At 41.0% G+C, this 18,467-nt stretch overlaps 1 protein-coding gene across 4 annotated transcripts in view; it reads left to right on the top strand.

Annotated features, from left to right (window-relative positions):
* Nucleotides 1-8,575: 8,575 nt before the first annotated feature.
* The window catches only part of MASP1 (MBL associated serine protease 1), an 89,720-nt gene continuing 79,828 nt past the window's right edge, over nucleotides 8,576-18,467 (top strand). For all 4 annotated transcript variants that reach the window (XM_056121335.1, XM_056121334.1, XM_056121336.1 and 1 more), the window contains exons 1-2: nucleotides 8,576-8,761; nucleotides 16,184-16,412. In XM_056121335.1, coding sequence (XP_055977310.1) covers nucleotides 8,757-8,761; nucleotides 16,184-16,412 — 234 coding nt within the window. In that variant the 5' untranslated portion in view covers nucleotides 8,576-8,756. The remainder of the gene's footprint in view (nucleotides 8,762-16,183; nucleotides 16,413-18,467) is intronic.

The following is an 18,467-nucleotide window of genomic DNA, read 5'->3' as shown; positions in this document are numbered from 1 at the left end:
AATCACCGTAATAATGCCAATAGTAAGTTGGTTAGTAGTTTCAATATACAAGATTCATTATTCTTTCTCTGGTTATACTAGAACTAGTTGACTGTAGAATATGTATTAATACATAAGGATATCATATCTACCTGTGACATATAGAAATAGTCATATTTCTATAACATATAAGCACTACTGGCTACTTCAAAACCAAAGCAGTGCTTAGATGCAAAATAAATTTCAGTTGGTGGTAGAAATACATAGAAAGAAAAATAGATCCAATAATTATTTGGAAACTGTGGCTGTAAAGAATACTGAAGCTTAAATTCTATCTGAAATGATAAACATTTCATGATATTATTACTTGTAATAAGAAAAATTATTCCTAGAAAAATTGCAATAAATAAAGCTTAAATTATGTTTTATATTTCCTTCTGTTAAACCATGATAGTTTAGGCAATAGAAAATTCCAGAGGCTAATAGGGCTTACAGATAAAATCCAGGTTGCATGCATTGAACGCATGTACTTTTCCACTGAACCACATCCCCATATCCTGGAGCAAGCTTGTATGGTGGAAAGCTCAGAAGAAACTGGCAAAAATATTTTCTGAAATGATAATTATTCCACATAGAAATTATTTCTGAACCATTTATTCTGGTGGCCTTAGGAGGTATTTACTATAATTTTACCATCACTGGCATATAGTTAAAATATTGGTAATAATAGCTCTAAAGACTATAGGATGTTGAGTTTGAATGAAGTTGTATTCTAAACCAGATGTCATGAAGAAGGTCAATAAGATTCCTAAGATTAGCAAGCAACTGGATTTTCTCTATAATATGCATCAGTTTGATGGGTCATTTAGTATTGTTAAATAAGTATAATCTTATTAGTAATATAAATGTATAAGCTTGAATTAAACCTTCTGCAAATTCAAGAATATTAAAACTAAAATGATAAAAATAAGTGGACACCATGGTGGGGCTAATATTTAAGAAGACTAATGTGAATTAATTGGTTTCTGACAATAATACTGGTTGCTAGTTGTATACTTAAGGCTATTTATTGATTGAATAAACAGAGCAATATCTTTGATGATTATTAAACTAGGAACAGCTATCCCTTGGAGTGAGAAAGGGCTAAAGAAACTTTGTGTCTGCTTTTAGAATAACAGCCTTCCAAGATTTATAAACATTTGTGCATTATTATGAATGAATATGCCAAAAAACGTAGTAGGTTTCTACATCAGCAAACAGGGTAAATGATACAAAGATAGAGTTTAGATCTGTCCTTTGAGGTCACAAATAGCTATCATTTTTTCTGTGTTAATTGAATTAGCCATTAAAGGTAAAGGTAAAGATAAAGGCCCTCCCGTTGATCGTCGATTTGCTCGAGCGGGCCCAGTAACGTCTCCATTGGAGACTTTGTTGTTATAGTGTCTGGCATATCGAATACTCTCTGTAGCTTGCCGGGCTCTCCGAGAGGGGCGGAGGAATTCGAACTCGGGTCGGCTATGTTGGTTGCGTGTAAGGCGAACGCCCTAGCTCAGTCGGTAGAGCATGAGACTCTTAATCTCAGGGTCGAATTAGCCATTATTGACTAGAAATTAAGCAGTTAATAATCAGTCAGTTGGAGTTGGAAATAAATATTTCCCCATAATGATTTAAAAAACAATAGTTAGCCCTATCATTGTTGCTGTAGCAAAAGAGGAAAATAAATTTTCATTTCTTTTGTTTCTTGAGGGATAAAATATTTTGGCATTTTAATTGCTTTTAGTTTAATTATTTTGCTTTGGGAAATCTCAAGCATAAACAAAATTTAAAAGAATTGCATAAAGAATAGAAATAAGGCATCTTTAGGGTAAATTTCAGTTTGTACTTTTGCGTCTTGTCTTCCTAATTCTGTTACCTTTGATAATTTCTTGCTGGCGAAGCTCTGTCAGGATGGTAGGTTGTCTTTTGTGTATATTTATGCAAAGTTTCACATAGATTTGCTGTGATGCAGGAGTAAAGGTTTTTTGTAGTGTGCCTTTATGGAAATTTCCTCTTGCCTCTGGCAGTTGTTTTAAAAGACTAGGTCTCAAGTACTTTCAGCCCCCTCCTAGGCTTCTTGTCATTCCGTTTGATACAAATCCATCCTCCAGATCTGCCTGTCTAGTTCCTGCCTGAATCTCCAGAGAAAATCTGCTCCTGAAATGTATTAGATAAACAAAGTCTCCTGTGGAAATTGAATAAGATAATAGAAGGCAAAGCTCAACAAATGATAACCTTAACTCACCTCTTCCCGAATCAATTTTGGATTAACATACACAAGTAAGGACCTAAAATCTCAACAAACAGTACCTCGATAACTGTAGCACTGTAGCACTGGCCTCCCGTTGTTCATCGATTTGTTCAAGTGGGCCCAGTAACGTCTCCATTGTGAGACTTGTTGTTGCTGTGTTTGGCAAATCGAATACCTCAAGAGTTTATAAAACAGAACCAAGGCTAACAGAAGTCAGAAAAGAAAGAAACCCCACCATGGAAGAGTGAGCTACTACAGGGAAGAGATTCTGAATTGTGAAACTACTCTGGGGTTAAGGACGTGACTCGGTGGTAGAATGCATGTCTTGCATGTGTGGGGCTCTGGGTGTTAGTCTCCAGTGGTCTTGAAAATCAACCATACCATGGCCTCATAGGCAATGCACAGACCTGTTCAACCATGGTCTCAGCTTCCTATTATGCCCTCTACATGGATGTCCCCAGTATGAAACTAACTGGGAGCAGATAACTCATGATTCTAAAAATCATCCATATCTCCCTGGTCTCCTGGGCCTTCCAGGCTTCCCAGGCTTCACTAAAATAGCAGGGCAGTATGAATTAAGCTTCTGGGTAAAACTCGGTGAGTAAATTGGACAGAGGCAATGCATGTCTAGTAAAACACTTGCTCCACAGTCTCTAGGATTTAGTTGGCTTTTAGACATTCCGTTGGGTACAAAATCAGCAACCACCCTCCACATTTGCCTGTCCAGTTCTTGCGTGAGTCTCAGGAGAAAATCTCCTGAGAAATCTGCTGAGGTCAGAACAAAATTATAACTGAGGAGTCAGCTATGGTCCAAGTCTTCTGGAAAAACAGAGCAGCAGGATCTCTCTAGGCAAATAATGACTATAGATCCCTTTCTTATAGCACAGTAGGTAAGGCGTTTGCCTTGCACGTGGCCAACCCTGGTTCAATTCCTCCGCTCCTCTCAGAGAGCCCAGCAAACTATCAAGAGCATCTCACCTGCAGGGCAAATCCTGGCAAGCTCCCCATGACGTATTCCATAAGTCAAAAACAGTAACAAATCTCACAATTTGTTGTGAGACATTACTGGTGCTCGAGCAAATCGATGAACAATGGAAGGACAGGGCTACAGTGCCACGGATCCTTTTCTTAGCCTTAAGAACTACAAGCATTCAGGGAAACTTTTAACAGATTTGAAGAAGAAACAATAAATCTGCAAATAGTCCTAACAACCCGAAGAACACATGAAAGCAGCACAGCCGTACAGATGCTCACTGAAATTTTAAAAAGTTGATGGAAAAGAGCTTCAGAACAGAGAAAATACGGGGAAAGTTCATACAGAAATAATACTGCTAAAGAACAGAAAATGCAATGAAGAAACTCAAATGAAATATTTAAGTCAAATCAGAGAACTTGAAGCTAGGGAGAAGGGGGTGAGGGAGTGTTGTAGAAAACCATCAATTCTGTGAACAGTCTCATACTTCAGCAGGACTCTGTCAGAGATCTAGGACTGCTATGGCCAAGTATCACAGATGAAGCACTTTAAACAGAAATTTATTTTTCCACAGTTTTGGAGACCAAAAGCTAAAGAATAAGAAGTTGGCAGATATTTTAAGGTAATTCAAGGTTAAGATGTTCCTTTGAAGTATCTCTCCTTGACTCACGATGGCCAGGTTCTCTCTGTGTCCTCATTTGCTCTTTTTTGTATATTGTCTATACCTGAGTTTCTCAGACTATAGCGCCCTTTTCAAAACCACTTGGAAGTCCACTGTAAATCTACCTTCCTTAAATGGACAAGCAGAAAGTAACCCCTAATTGTACCAGAGGCCACAACTGCCCTCCCCCTGGATTGTCCCTGGAGGGGCAGTATCATCCTCTTTGGGAAACACTGGCTATGTCCTATACTTCATAAAACGACATCGGCTTGGATGAGTCCCATGCTAATATCCCATTTTTAACGTAAGTGCTTCTTCAAAAATCTTATCTCCAAAAAGTCATTCTGAGGTACTAAGGTTTAGGTTAGGCTTTCTATATATGAATGAGAGTGGGTATATGTGTGATGGCGGATGGGGTGGAGGGAGAGGGGGAGGGAAGGATGGTAGGAGGAAGAGGGACAGTTCAATCCATAATTAAGCCTAATAGTTCATTATGAAACAGGGGGTATTTCTTTTTTCCCTAAAATCTGTCAGTTGCATAAAAACATGACTCATAAATGTTCAGATTCCACAGGCAGATCAGGAATCTGCAGATGGGGCATATAGTTCTGAATTGGGGGTCTGCAGGCCTGAACTCAAGACTTCCATGTCTTCTTGCTGGTAGACTTAGTCTCTAGGGATCTCAATGTCTTTACCTGTACAAAGATGTGATCATTAAGTGTAATAATGCAAAGTATATATTATTAAGGATATTTCATCAAATCTAAGTTGTCATCAATGTAAGAGTAACATTATATCTATTAAAAAGTGGCAAAATCATACCCCAGAGTTTTTTAAATTTTTTTTATTAGAGAAACACCATGAGGTACAGTTGTAGACTTACAAATTTTTGTGCTTGGGTTTCAGTTATACAATGATCGAACACCCATCCCTCCACCAGTGCCCATTCTCCACCACCACTAATCCCAGTATCCCTCCCACCCCCCACTCCCCCCATGCCACCCCGGCATAGAGTTTTTTGAATTATATATTCAGATTCCATCCTAGATTCATGGAATTTAAAGCTCTACTGTTGAAGCTAAGGAGGAATAGTCCAGATATTTCTAATATTTTTCTGAGAATCTGATAGGTTCTGGAACCCTGGCTTTCAGTTTATCATCAGTTATTGATCGAACAGCCTGAAATTTAATTCTAAGGTATGCTCTATTTGGTATATTAGCATTTGCTTAGATGTTCTATAAGGCTGTGTTTTAAACTTTGCTAACAAAAGCTGGTTGTCTGGATACTTTGCATCTGCTGATACATTCACGGAATTCCAGAAAGTTTCAGCTCAAGAGTTGCATATAATAAATACTTCAGCAGAACATGTAAACCAAACTGGGTTCTAGTGGTCAGAATGCCACAGCACAGCAACTTTCTGAAATCTTTCCCTAAATATAATCTGAGGACATTGAGATCACATATGTCATTCTATGTTTTATTATTCTAAATAATACACTATTAGCTCTTCATATATGTGTGTATACATACACAACATTACATGTATGCATTTAATATGCAATATATGTGTATATGTAACATACATGCATATCACACACATATATAACATATGTATATGTGTAACATACATGCATATAATACACACATATAACATATGTATAAATGTAACATGCATGCATATCACACACACATATAAGCTTTTAAAAACTAGCTGGAGTCTCTTAAAAATTATAATTGGAGTGCAGAGTAATAGTACAGTGCGTTGGTTGTTTGCCTTATAGGTAACTAAACACCATTCGATGCCTGGCACCACATATGGTCCCCTGGGCCTGCTTGGAGTAATTCCTAAGTGAATATCCAGAAATAAGCCCTGAGTACAACCAAATGTGAACCAAAACACAATATGGTCACTAGAACTGTGATCTGAGCATGCTAAGCAGGGGAAGGGAACTTGAGATAATGGCAAAGTGGTTAATATGGTAGAGTAGTCCTGCAAGTGTAAAACAATAATATTGGTATTATTGAAAAAAATAAATAAATTTTTAAACATGACTTTTTCTAAATGCTGTGATTGAATCCTGGTAATGTTACACTAATATCATCACAAATAAAGCCAGGGTCAAGATTAGCGGGTAACTCTGGACTCTTCAACTCTCTTTATAGGTCTTTAGCAATCCATTTGATCATCTTCCCTGTATCCCTTAGTCCTCACAGCCATGTTGATAGCTGTCCCATGATCTCAACTGAATCCAATCCTCATGACCCATCAATGACACCCAAGGGACGTGCCAAAAGCACAGGGGACTATCACCAATGTAGTCCCACCCAATGAGAATCCCACCCACCCAGATCACTCAGTGAGCCGCCCTGTGCCTGTTTTTGTGCAGATTTCTTCCAATCCTGGCTAACTCCCAAGGACGCACATATCAGATCTGCTCCATATTGGCAGAACTTTGGCTTGAAACAAGTCTCAAATGCCTCCCTATCTAATATTGGCAGTCTTGAAAAAACCACAGCCAGGAAATTATTCTGGGAGACTCACTTGCTCTATGACACTTCACAAGGAGAAGCTGATGGCTTTCCTTCCCAAGCTCTTACTTTCCTCTGTGCCCAGAACAAATGATGGCATTTCCTTCTATGTGCCCTAAATTAGGAGAAGGCCGGCTCAGCTGCTGTGTGAATGAGGGGTTGGATGTCTGTAATGGACAGAGCCCTGTGCACAACACAGTGTGCTTTGTGCCAAGATCTTTCTCCTTCAGTTTGAAAAACCCTTGTGTATTCCAAGAGAAATGCAGACCATGTGTTTCTGATTCATTTACACTTAAATCATTAAAATGTTGTTTTGTAGGACTTATTTGATGTCTAAAGAGACTGTAAGTCTTCTTAATGGGCTTTCTAAAGGTACTTCCCCGCCCTCTCCTGCTATTCTGCCTGAAACAGAAAGCAATCTTTGGCTAAAACAGTGCCTGAGTTCAAACATCCCCTCATCTCACGAACTTATACCCACATTATAAACACAACCTCTGCTGAAACTGCCTACGCTCAAACATTCTCTCACCTCATGGACTTGCACACATACTATGGACCACAACCTCTCAGTAATGCCAGGCTTGGGAACGCTGGCATGCTAAGGTGTTAAAAGAGAGAAGTTGAAAGGGATGAAGATCAAGGGAAAGGTATTCCAGCAGAGATTCAAGTCATTGTATTCTAAATGTGCTGAAATTGGTTACCAGAGGGTGGGTAGTGCAGGTGTTTACCTCCTAGTTTGGGGGTGAGTGGTAGCATTCTCGGGTACGCCACTGGACTTGCACAGTAGAAGCCGTTACTGAGAAACAATCTCCTTTCTGATTAGTAGTAAACCCCATTTTCTTCATGAGAAAACAGAATCAGAGATGTTGAGTTCGAGATCCAAAAAGAACAGCTCGCTTGCATAGAAAGGAAAGATTACTTATATTCTGACTTGGAGTCTAGCTCTTTTCCCCAGACTTTGCACTGAGTTTCTCTGTGAATATTACGTTAGACATAAATGCCTTATGCCTAAGCATGTATTAATGAGAAGCCTTCAGATACAGTGGGCAAGACTCAGATTCTTCACCCATCACTTTCTAGCCCTGTGACCTCGGGCAAGTTACGTCATCTCTGCGGTCAGTTTCCTCATCTGGAAAACTTTGCTTCTCACAAAATGTAAAGAAGAGTGAAGGAAGTGAACACAGGACTAGAACAGTGCCCGACGCAGAGCACTCAATTAGCGAAGGAGTAATCAAGAGCTGGAAACTTGCATGAGTTGTGCAAGCTCTCTGAGCCTCAGTTTAGTCATCTGGAAAAGGACTGTAATATTATGGCGTTCACAGTGGTAGAGGTAACTGAGATGATGTTTGTGCGTAACACTGCACCCCAACATCCTCTGTTCGGTAGAGATCAGTATCACTGTGCAGGGAGTCATTTCTTTTTGCTCTGCTCAGTTTAGATTTGGAACATTGGGTACAAGCTTAAATCTTTCTCCACCCTTGGGCAATGGAGCTCACGCGCTGCTCTGGAGCCTGTCTGGGCTGGATTCAACCTGTGCACACCTGGAGTCAGTACATAGCCCACGTCGGGAGGAGGAAGTTTTGACCAGGGAGGACTCTGCTCCCTTGCTCTGAGTCGGTGCTGTGTACACTGAAAATCTTGTCTCTGGACAGGCAGACTCATCCAGACTTGGGCTCTCACTCATTCCTCTCTCCTAGTGCAGTTGTTAGAATTCCCTTTTTGGTTATTTCTGTTTAATTGATGTGTTTTCAATGGCGTTCTGAGGGGGAGCAGAAAACTATAGCCATCTGGCAAGGGAGACTAAAGTGAGAAATTGATTGTCCCCCTCCACCCTCTGAGAGACAGACTGGGTGAGAGGTGGGGGGGTAGGGAGGGGAGGAGAAGGGAAAGACACCTATCTGAGTCCCTTGGTGATTTTTATTTCTTTCAAGAGCTACAGGCAGCCACACAGGATAAAAGAAGGAACTGGAAGAACAGATATACGGAATAAGACAGAATCTGTTCTGTCAAGTTGCTCTGTGTGTAAGAGAGAGCTAGAGGGGGAGGCGGGAGGGAGAGGGGAGGAGTGAGGGAAAGAGAGGGAGAGGAGAGGCAAAGGCAGAGGGAGAGGGAGAGGGAGAGGGAGAGGAGGGAGAGAGGGGGAGAGGGGATCTGTTGCAGGCAGGGGAAGGCGTGACCTGAATGGAGAATGCCAGCCAATTCTAGAGACACACGGGGACCTCAGAACAAAGATAAGGCATCGCTGACACCACTCCGGGGACAAACTCACAGACACGTCAGGCCCAGGGGGACCAAGGTCTGGCAGCTGGAGCATTGGAGACAGGAAAATGAGGTGAGTGCTGGAGTGGACAAGGTGCCCTTTGGGGGACCAGGTGTCAAGTCGCCCAGAGGGTCTGACCTTGCCTCCAGACAGACTCACCTGCATGCCCTGCGGAGGGAGCCGAGAGAGATTTCTCCTCCAAACCTCGGGGTTCTGAGTTGGGCTGGGCACGCTCCTGCTCGCCCCAGGACTCAGGGAGACAGGCAACTTGCAAAGGAGACTGTGTAAATCCTGCCCCAGCTGCTGCTGCTACTGCTGCAAGAGCTCCGATTTCTCCCGCTGCCCTTAGGGTGCTGCCTGCTGCCAAAGGTGACTTTCCTCTCGTTGCCCACCAGTCTGACTTTTCGTTTTCATTCTCTGCAAAGAGCCTTCCTTGATCTCTTCCAACACTTTATGAGTTTGATATGTGTTTGTGTGTTTATTTTGTTCTGACCGGAAAGGAAACCAGCTTCCCACAGCTCAGCTCTGCGGTCACTTAAACCCTCACAAGTTTAACAGTGAAAACCTCAATTTAAAAAACTAAAACCTGTCCCCATTTTACAGTTTCCTATAAATTTCTGCATTTCTTACTGAAATCAGAGGCAGCTGGTGGCATAAATCCTGCTATGAATTGCACTGAATGACTCTTAAAGGGATATCACAATTTTTTTAAGAAAAAAAAAAGGAAGGAAAGAAAGAAAAGGGAAACTTGGGAGTGCTAAACCAGACACTAAATTCTTACTGTTTTCATGTTCTTCAACATTTGAAATTCCTCAGCCCCTGTTTATCTACTTGATCCTTCTTTCCAGACATTCCTTGTAAGTTTTCCTGGGCACATTTCAAAATGCAACCACTATGATTCTTTTTTACAACTTGTAATTGTTAATTAATACTGGTACAATTTAAAAAACAATAAAAAAAAGGGGAGTCTACAGATGTGATAGGTCCCTAGGTGCCGTTTTTTCTGTTCATTTCTTCTAAATTGGTGAATGATTTTTATTTGTTTCTTTTCCTACAAGGTCAGCTAACAACTTTTCTGCCACTGCCTTAGAGGAGGGGCTTCTGGCTGTGTTAACTCTTTGAATTTATTTTACCTGTAGTTTAACAAGATGCTCAGCTCTCTAAAGTTATGTCAATGTTCTGTTCTTTTTAACATGTAATTTCACACCCGCTAATTTACATGTAATTACACATCTATGAAATTTTAAAGCCCCTCCCAGGTTTCATTTTCCTCTCTCCTACACTAGATGAAATTTGTACCATTCTCCTAGAAATGGCAATTTGATTGATCACTACTGGAATCCCTCTTTACCACTTGATTAAATATAGGGGTGCACTAAATATAGGGGTGATTAACAATTCTGCATCTTCATATTCATTCACCTTTTTTTCCCCAGAACAATCCTCCCTCTAATTTTCCATTGAGGGAGACAAGTATTGTTTGAATTGCCTCAAGCATCACCTCCTCTTCCCTGGTCCCCATCCCCTAGTTGACTGCTACTCCTTTGTATCCCCTTCACTTCCTCTGTCATTTGGAGCTCTATCTCTTATTGTCCTCGAAGTGTCTTCTTGTTTAAATGCTGCCCTTCCCTTCCATGACTAAATTTTCTTTAAGGTACAGGATCATTAAGGTACTTGTTCATCTTTGTCCAACCAGTACCTAGCCTAATTTCTGTTTTCTCTTTGGCAATCAATAAATATTGAATTTAGTGACTGAATTGGTTGGATTGAGCTTGCTTGTTAACTAGAAAAACCACTACCACAGAAGTGCTCACCTAGAAGTCTCTAAAGGATCTTGTCTCTTGTGAGGACAACATTTCAGAGTGTTCAGAATCATTTCTCAGGGGTTTCATCTGGTCTTTAGATTTCAGAGGAAGTAAGGCTTTGTGGAAAAGTGAGGTGGAAGCAGTCAAGCAACTAGCCCAGAGCCACGCTGATCATCTTGAAAAATACCAGATTTAAACTTGCATTTTTGGGCCCCGAATCCAGAATTTTTTGGTACTGTATTCCATCAGACTCTCAACTAAGTGTATCATTCCACACCGACAACTAATAGTCCTTATTGTGTATTAGAATCATCTGTGTTGCTTTTAAAAGATGCCATTGACTGCAACTCATGCCAGACCAATTAAACTGGGATCTGCTGGGGAGGGCATTTGGTATTAGTATATTTTTAAAATTTCTGCATAAAGCCATGGGTTTTGAATTATTTTTCACAGGATTAATTGCTTTGGCCAGATGCCTAGGCATGATATGGGCATAGACCCAGCATCCGCTGTGAGCTTTTTGTTAGTCTCTTCTTCTGTTGAAGCTAATTCACCATATGGTATTGGGCATGACATATCACCTCTTGGGTTAACTTTTTTATTTTCTGACAAATAATAGTGTTGTCAAAGGGATCCACACAATCCTTTTTAAACTCCTCTTCTGAAGAATAGTTGGTGTAGTGTAAGTTGAATGGAGAGAATAGACAGTGCTACTTATTCCACACCCATCAACATAGGCCAGCATTTGTATGCATTCTCAGTAGCCTGCTCCAACTATGGAGCCTACAAAATCCCCGAGTCTGTATTGCTTTTGACATTTCAAGCACAAATGTAGTTAAACTTTTGATTTACTAGAGAATAGATAGTCGTTGTCAAAAAGGGAATGCCCTGCCACAGGTGAGAGGGATGGGGGTGTGGGGGAGGGCTACTAGGATCATTGGTGGTGGAGAATGGGCACTGGTGGAGGGATGGGTACTCGATCATTGTATATCTGAAACCCAAGCATGAAAGTTTATAAGTCTACAACTGTACCTCATGGTGTTTCGCTAATAAAAAAAAAAAGGAAAGAAAGAAAAAAAATTGCCCAGCCAGTGCCTGTGTATAAGATGCAAAAAAAAAAAAAAAAAAGTAATCAGTGTGTGATGAGGGATGAAAGCCATTACTAACATTCTTTGACTTGCAGTCTCTGAAACAAGCAAGCATATGCTCAAGCCCATTACATGGAAGGAGCTATTTGTTTCATATGTTTGAAACCGTTTGGAGATGCAAACAAAATTGAACAGAGAGCTTCCCAGGCCTTCCTCCCGTGCTGATCAGTTGCCTACCATACGTGGTCCTGGGCTTTTGGGCCTACATGGGGCTCTTAGCAGTCAACTCTTGACAGAATCAAAATTAGGATACTCAGTCTCCTCCCAATGGAAAAAGCAGACATGGAGAAAGTTGACCTTTCAGCCTTGCATAATCTGGATGTCACTATTGCAGGAAAGTGTGATTTGGGAGCCAAAGCTCAGTCCTAAACCCTGCTTTTCTGGAAAACAGAAGAATGGAGTAATCAGAACTAATGTTTGCCTAGAGCTAGACTGTTAATAAAGTACTTTTCAACCTCCTTTACTTTGATAAGCAGCCCTGTGGGTGGTCATTATTATCATCACTAAATAGATCAAGAAACTGAGACCTTAAATGACTCTGCCACAAGATAAATGCTTTCCCCAGCCCAGACAGAAAGAAATTGCAACTCCACTACGTAGTCAACATTGGGAGATTTTTTTTTCTTTCTCCTAATAGTGGTGTTACCTAAAACTTGCATTAGTGTTTCTGAACTAAATTTTTCTACTAACTCACTGGACAGTTTATCTCCTTTATTGTCAGTGTAGTTCTGTCATCTTGTCGCCACAGTTGGTTGAAAAACAAAACAAAACAAAAATCTCAGGACTGGAGCCAAAATACAGCAAGTAGGGTGCTGGCCTTGCATTTGCCCACTTGGGTTGCATCCCATACAGTCTCTGGAGCACTGGCAGGAGTGATTCCTGAGTGCAGAGCCAGGAGAAACCCCTGAGCATTTCTAGGTGTGGCTCAAAAAGCCATAGCTCCCCGCTCAGGTAGTGGAGATGGATTCCCATGAGGTATAGATGAGCAGACATCAAATGCAGCTTGACTGCTGCCATATGGGGCTACTGGGACCCTAGCATCCATGCTGTACAGTGCTCCTGGCAGACTTGACTGGTCCTAAGCACATCCCACCACCAGAACTACCTTCCCCTGGAGACAGCAGGAGGGCCGTAGTTGCTTTACTCAAGGTTTCTGCTCCCCTTGCTCCTCATTCTCCCACCATCATTTTGAGGGCCACCCAAGAAATCTAGATCAAAACTGTACAAATCTTGGGCCAGAACAATAGTACAATGAGTAGAGAATTTGCCTTGCACATGGCCAACCTAGGTTCGATCCCAAGGATCTTAGCATCTCAGATGGTCTCCTGAGCATCACCAGGAGTAATTCCTGAGAGCAGAGCCAGGAGTAATTCCTGAGCATCTCCAGAGATGTCTCAAAAACAAACAAATACACAAAAAAGTGCCTCAGATATTAGATGAAAAGATCTTGTTTCTTTAATTGCATGTCACATATTGCCACTGAAGGGATTTGGGAAAAAATTTGATTCTTGAGAAAAAATAATATCTACATCTTATTGAAAAAAATGTAAGGTCCTTTTAGACAAAAGCAAATATTTCTTCTACGCTAAATTAAATTAAAAATATTCATATTCCTACTTCAGCAAGAACTACTGTTAATTACCTAGTGAATATCCTTACATGCCTTTTTGCACTAACCTATTTATCTTTAATGTAAATATTATATGAAACAGCTAGGTGATCTATGCACATGGTTATAGCTGTCCTATATTTATATATAATTTACATGTGTATATTAAACACAAATATACATTACATACTCAGGATACAGCATAGGTGGGAACATACTATTTAGCAGAGATGTGATTATTAACACTAAGTTTTTGTGGGAGTGGGTTTTTTTTGTTTGTTTTTGAGCTACACCTGCAGTGTTCAGGGGTTACTCCTGGCTCTGCACTTATTAATTAGTGCTGGTGGTGCTGGTGGAATGACCGTATGGGATGCCAAGAATAAAACCCAGCTTTGCTGCATATAAGGCAATGTATACCCCCTGTACTATTGATCTAGCTCCAAGTCATCACTGACTCTTTATGCTTTATGCTTTTGTGCCCACTTCCATTCTTTTATTCATCATCAATTATATATTAGCCTCTATAGTAGATCATGTGTATATTGTCTCTAATGCTCACATGAGTCCTTTTACATATGAGAAAACTGGGACTCAGAGAGACAGGTTTCTCAGATTATAATAGCCAGTAATTAGAAAAGTTGATATTTGGGCGCAGATTCATCTACCTTGAGAGACTGTGACCAAAACAATGCTCGAATGCAGGCGTGGACAGAAAGCTGTGGAATCTGGAAGCATGAAAGGTCCTACAGAGTCTGGGTGGTATAGAATAAGCAGAACAAGCAGGCGAGAAATGAACAGGATATGAGTAGTGGTGCTAAGGCTTAGATGGGAATAGTTCAGTCCCAAAATGATAATACAGAGCACGACCACCACTGAGATGATGCCAGCAAGGCAGATATCATAGGATCAAAGAGGGCCTCATCAATCATGCAGGGGCAAATACTTTACTCCACAGAAACAGTGAAGCAGCATGGCCCCTTCTGCGCTTTAGAAGACCAGCTTTGGGAGATGGTTGCTAAACTATATAAAGGAAGAGAGAACCATCAGGGAAGTTGATCAAGAAACAACAAAAGGTCAGAGAAAGAGTACAGGAGGAAGCACTTGCCTTGTGTGTTGCCACCCCCAGTTTTAATCCTGTAACTACATATGGTTCCCCTAACCCTGAGCATAGAGCCAGTAGTAAGCCCTGAAAACAGGCAGATGTGAAGAAAGAAAGAAAGAAAGAAAGAAAGAAAGAAAGAAGGAAGGAAGGAAGGAAGGAAGGAAGGAAGGAAGGAAGGAAGGAGAGAGAAAGAGAGAGAGAGAAAGAGGGGGCTAGAGTCATAGAACAGCAGGTAGGGTGTTTGCTTTACACGCGGTTGACTCGGGTTCGATTCCTAGCATCCCATATGGTCCCCTGAGAACTGCCAGGAGTAATTCCTGAATGCATGGGCCAGGAGTAACCCCTGTGCATTGCTGGGTGTGACCCAGAAAAGAAAGAAAGAAAGAAAGAAAGAAAGAAAGAAAGAAAGAAAGAAAGAAAGAAAGAAAGAAGGGAGGGAGGGAGGGAGGGAGGGAGGGAAGAAAGAAAAAGAGAGGAAGGAAGGAAGGAAGGAAGGAAGGAAGGAAGAAAGAAAGAAAGAAAGAAAGAAAGAAAGAAAGAAAAAAAGAAAGAGATGATAGGCCAGATAAAGAAGTCAAAATTAATGGACTGAAGAGAAGCCGTTACATTTCCAAAATGCATAAAGGCAAATCATTTGGAGTTAGGGAGGAACATTATATGCTAACTTTGGAGCCTACAGTTCAAGGGCTCTAAGTCATACAGAGAATGATGTATAATATACTTTATGTATTGAATTTCTCCATTGGTGTTTTAACTCACGGCAAATCCTGGCAATCTACCCGTGACGTATTCGATATGCAAACACAGTAACAAGTCTCACAAAGGAGATGTTACTGGGCCCACTCGAGCAAATCAATGAACAATGGGAGGACAGTGCTACAGTGCAGTGCTGGTGTTTTAACTAGTTTTTGTCTTTATGTATGATTATTGTTATCTGTTATTTTGGGTGTGTTCTGTTAAGTTGTATTGGGTTTTCTTTGCCCTCATGTAATTCTTTTAACCGCCCATTATCTCTCTGATTCCTACAAGTAGAAATAAATAGTAAGGTTTTGAAGTAGTCCTCTTAAGTAGACCAGAGAGATAGTTTTGCATGCAGAAGGCCCACGTTTAATCCCTGGAACCGCATCGTCCATCCAGCACTTCAAGGAGTGACCTCTGAACACAGGGCTAGGAGTAGTTCCTGAAGATTGCAAAGTGTGATCTCATCCCCTCCCCCTAAAAAAACTAATAATAAGTGAAAGGATTTTAAATATCTTGATTAATTTGTTAAATCTGTTTAAGATTTCACAAGTCTTATTGTTGTCTCATCCTAATATTACATTACTTCTTAGAAAAAAATGAAGCAATAGCTTTTGATTCCTGAATGAAGTGAAACTAATAAAAATAATGCTCACCTTACTTATGAAAGTTTCATTTTTGTTTTGGGGCCACACCCAGCGGGTTTACCTCTGAATCACTCCCACAGAAGCTCAGGGACCATATACGGTGTTTAGGATAAAATTTGAGTCAGCCAAGTGCAAGGCAACTACTCGACCCACGGCACTATCTCTCCCACTCCAGAGTTTATATTTTCAACAGCAAATGATCTTAAATGTGACTTATTGGGGGAATTTTTGTCCCCATTAAATCTTCAAAGGGGTAATATGGAAAGATACCTTGGAAATGGTCTAATTTTCTTGTCCTGTGGATGGGGTAAGCAAGGCTCAGGGAAGAAAAGTAATCACAGAAGGTCAGAAACAGAATAATCTGAAAACATGGTCGCTGGCACTGATTTAGTTCAGATGTAAGAACCTGTGTTCGTGAATGTAAGTAGATCCATTTGTCTTTCAGGTGGTTCCTTCTCTGTCATGCTCTGTGTTTCTTGGTAAAAGCTTTGGCCCACACTGTGGAGCTAAACAATATGTTCGGCCAGATCCAGTCCCCTGGCTACCCAGATTCCTATCCTAGTGACTCTGAGGTAACTTGGAATATCACTGTTCCAGAGGGATTTCGAATCAAGCTATACTTCATGCACTTCAACTTGGAATCCTCCTACCTTTGTGAATATGACTACGTGAAGGTGAGCAACCCCCGCTTGATGTTCCCCATCAGGAGTTATTTATTGAATGTTCTGCAAGGAGATTGAGAAGCCCAAATGAAGTAAACGCTGTGTTCACATTCTAAAGTCTCAGCCCAGTGAGACAGACACACAGGATAATGTGTGTGTGTGTGTGTGGGGGGGGGGGGGGGGGGGGCGGTGGAGGTTGAACGAAGGTTAGTTGCACTATTTAGGTGCAGGCCAAATGAGCAGACACAGAAAGAACCATGATGAAAATTGAAGCTAGCAAAATATAATTTACCAAACATATCCTCTGTTTTTACTCTCTGTTCTCAAAGTCATAAATGTTTCCGCTAATTTTTCATACAATGTCACCTTTAATTCAGTATGCAGAAAAGAGTAGAAACCTCAGGTAAGAATAAATCAGACTGAAAAACAGTCATAATTATTTCCAAAACTAAGATACTAGAAAGGTTCCCTGGTTCCCTAAGAAATGGTCAAGTGTTTTGGGAATGTAGAATATGCAATAGTAGGCAATAGGATGTGATCTTGGAAGGTTGAATTAAGGCCAAACGCTGAAGATTTCTGGAATGTCATGTTAATGGCTTTGGATTTTATCAGTCATGCTATGGGTCAGGGATGGATAGAAAAATTGTCACTATCAGCACAGAAAACATCAGGAAGAGAACAGGAGATGCTTACAATGTCAAAAAAACATTCCCTAGAATTTAGAAGGAAAAGAAACAATGTCACAGGGTCAGAGAGAAAACAGCAGGAGTGTGCTTAGCCCGCATACAGTCAACCCCAGTTGGATTCCTGGCCCCTGCTATGGTCCCCAAGCTCCTCCAGGGGTGATCCCTGAACACAGAGTCATGAGTAAGCCTCAAGGACTTCAGGACGTGGACCAAAACCCCAATATTTCCCCCTCTTCCAAAAAAGCAAGTGTCATGATTGGAAATCTGCTTTTCAAATGTGGGACTGAGTCACACATACGCTACCCAAGTCCATGTGCTCCGTGTTCCTGCCAAGCAAGCACATGTGGTGCCTGAGTACATGCAGGAAGTGCATCTCCCCTCTTGAGGTGTGTACTTTCATACTTTCATATCTAATGCTGGGGCTCCCTCTCCACTCGGGAGAAGCCCACTTCTCTTTTCAACTTTTGAATGTATTTCTCTCTCTCTCCTCTCTCTCGCTCACTCTCTCACTCTCGCTCTCTCTCTCTTTCTCCACCTCCCTTCTTCCTCACAATCAAAACAATCACAACCATCCTGTTATTCGTCGATTGCCTCGAGCAGGCCCCAGTAATATCTCTTTGTCCTAGCCCTGAGATTTTTTTAAAAAGTGTCATATTCAAGGCTCTTTCAGAGTTAGGAGAATGAGACCCTTCATTGTTACTGGTATTTGGCATATTGGGTACGCAACGGGGAGTTTGCCAGACTCTGCTGTGTGGGCAGGTTACATTCGATAGCCTGCCAGTTTGTCTAAAGCAGGAATGAGATGACAAGATGTCGCGCGGCCGCAAATGCGGCTGCGCGCTTCCAGGAGCTGGGTTTTATAGTCTCTGAATCTTGGCTCTCTCTCTTTCTCCACCTCCCTTCTTCCTCAGAACCTCCAAATAAAATCTGGGTGTTCGCCTTACAAGCGGCCAACATGGCTGACCCAAGTTCGATTCCTCCACCCCTCTGGGAGAGCCCAGCAAGCTACCGAGAGTATTTGATATGCCAGACACAGTAACAACAAAGTCTCCAATGGAGACGTTACTGGGCCCGCTCGAGCAAATCGACGATCAACGGGAGGGCCTTTACTTACTTACTTACTTATACTCCAAAAGATAAAATGGAACTAAGAAAGATTAAAGTACTTTTAAGAAATCAAATTTATCAAGACTGTATATATTTGGTTTTAAAAAAATGTAGACATCTAAGAACCTATTTTCTAAACTTTCTTTGACTTCCTGAAAGAGGTTTTTACATATCACCCTAGAGTAGTTTTATACTTTTTATATTATTACAATTTCCTTTTTTCTACAGTCCAGTCATTACATAAAAGTTGATGTGGTGCTAATCAAATTACCTG

Source organism: Sorex fumeus, unplaced genomic scaffold, assembly GCF_029834395.1.
Source record: "Sorex fumeus unplaced genomic scaffold, SorFum_2.1 ptg000044l, whole genome shotgun sequence".
Taxonomy (NCBI): domain Eukaryota; kingdom Metazoa; phylum Chordata; class Mammalia; order Eulipotyphla; family Soricidae; genus Sorex; species Sorex fumeus.
This window is presented reverse-complemented; position numbering and strand designations above follow the sequence as displayed.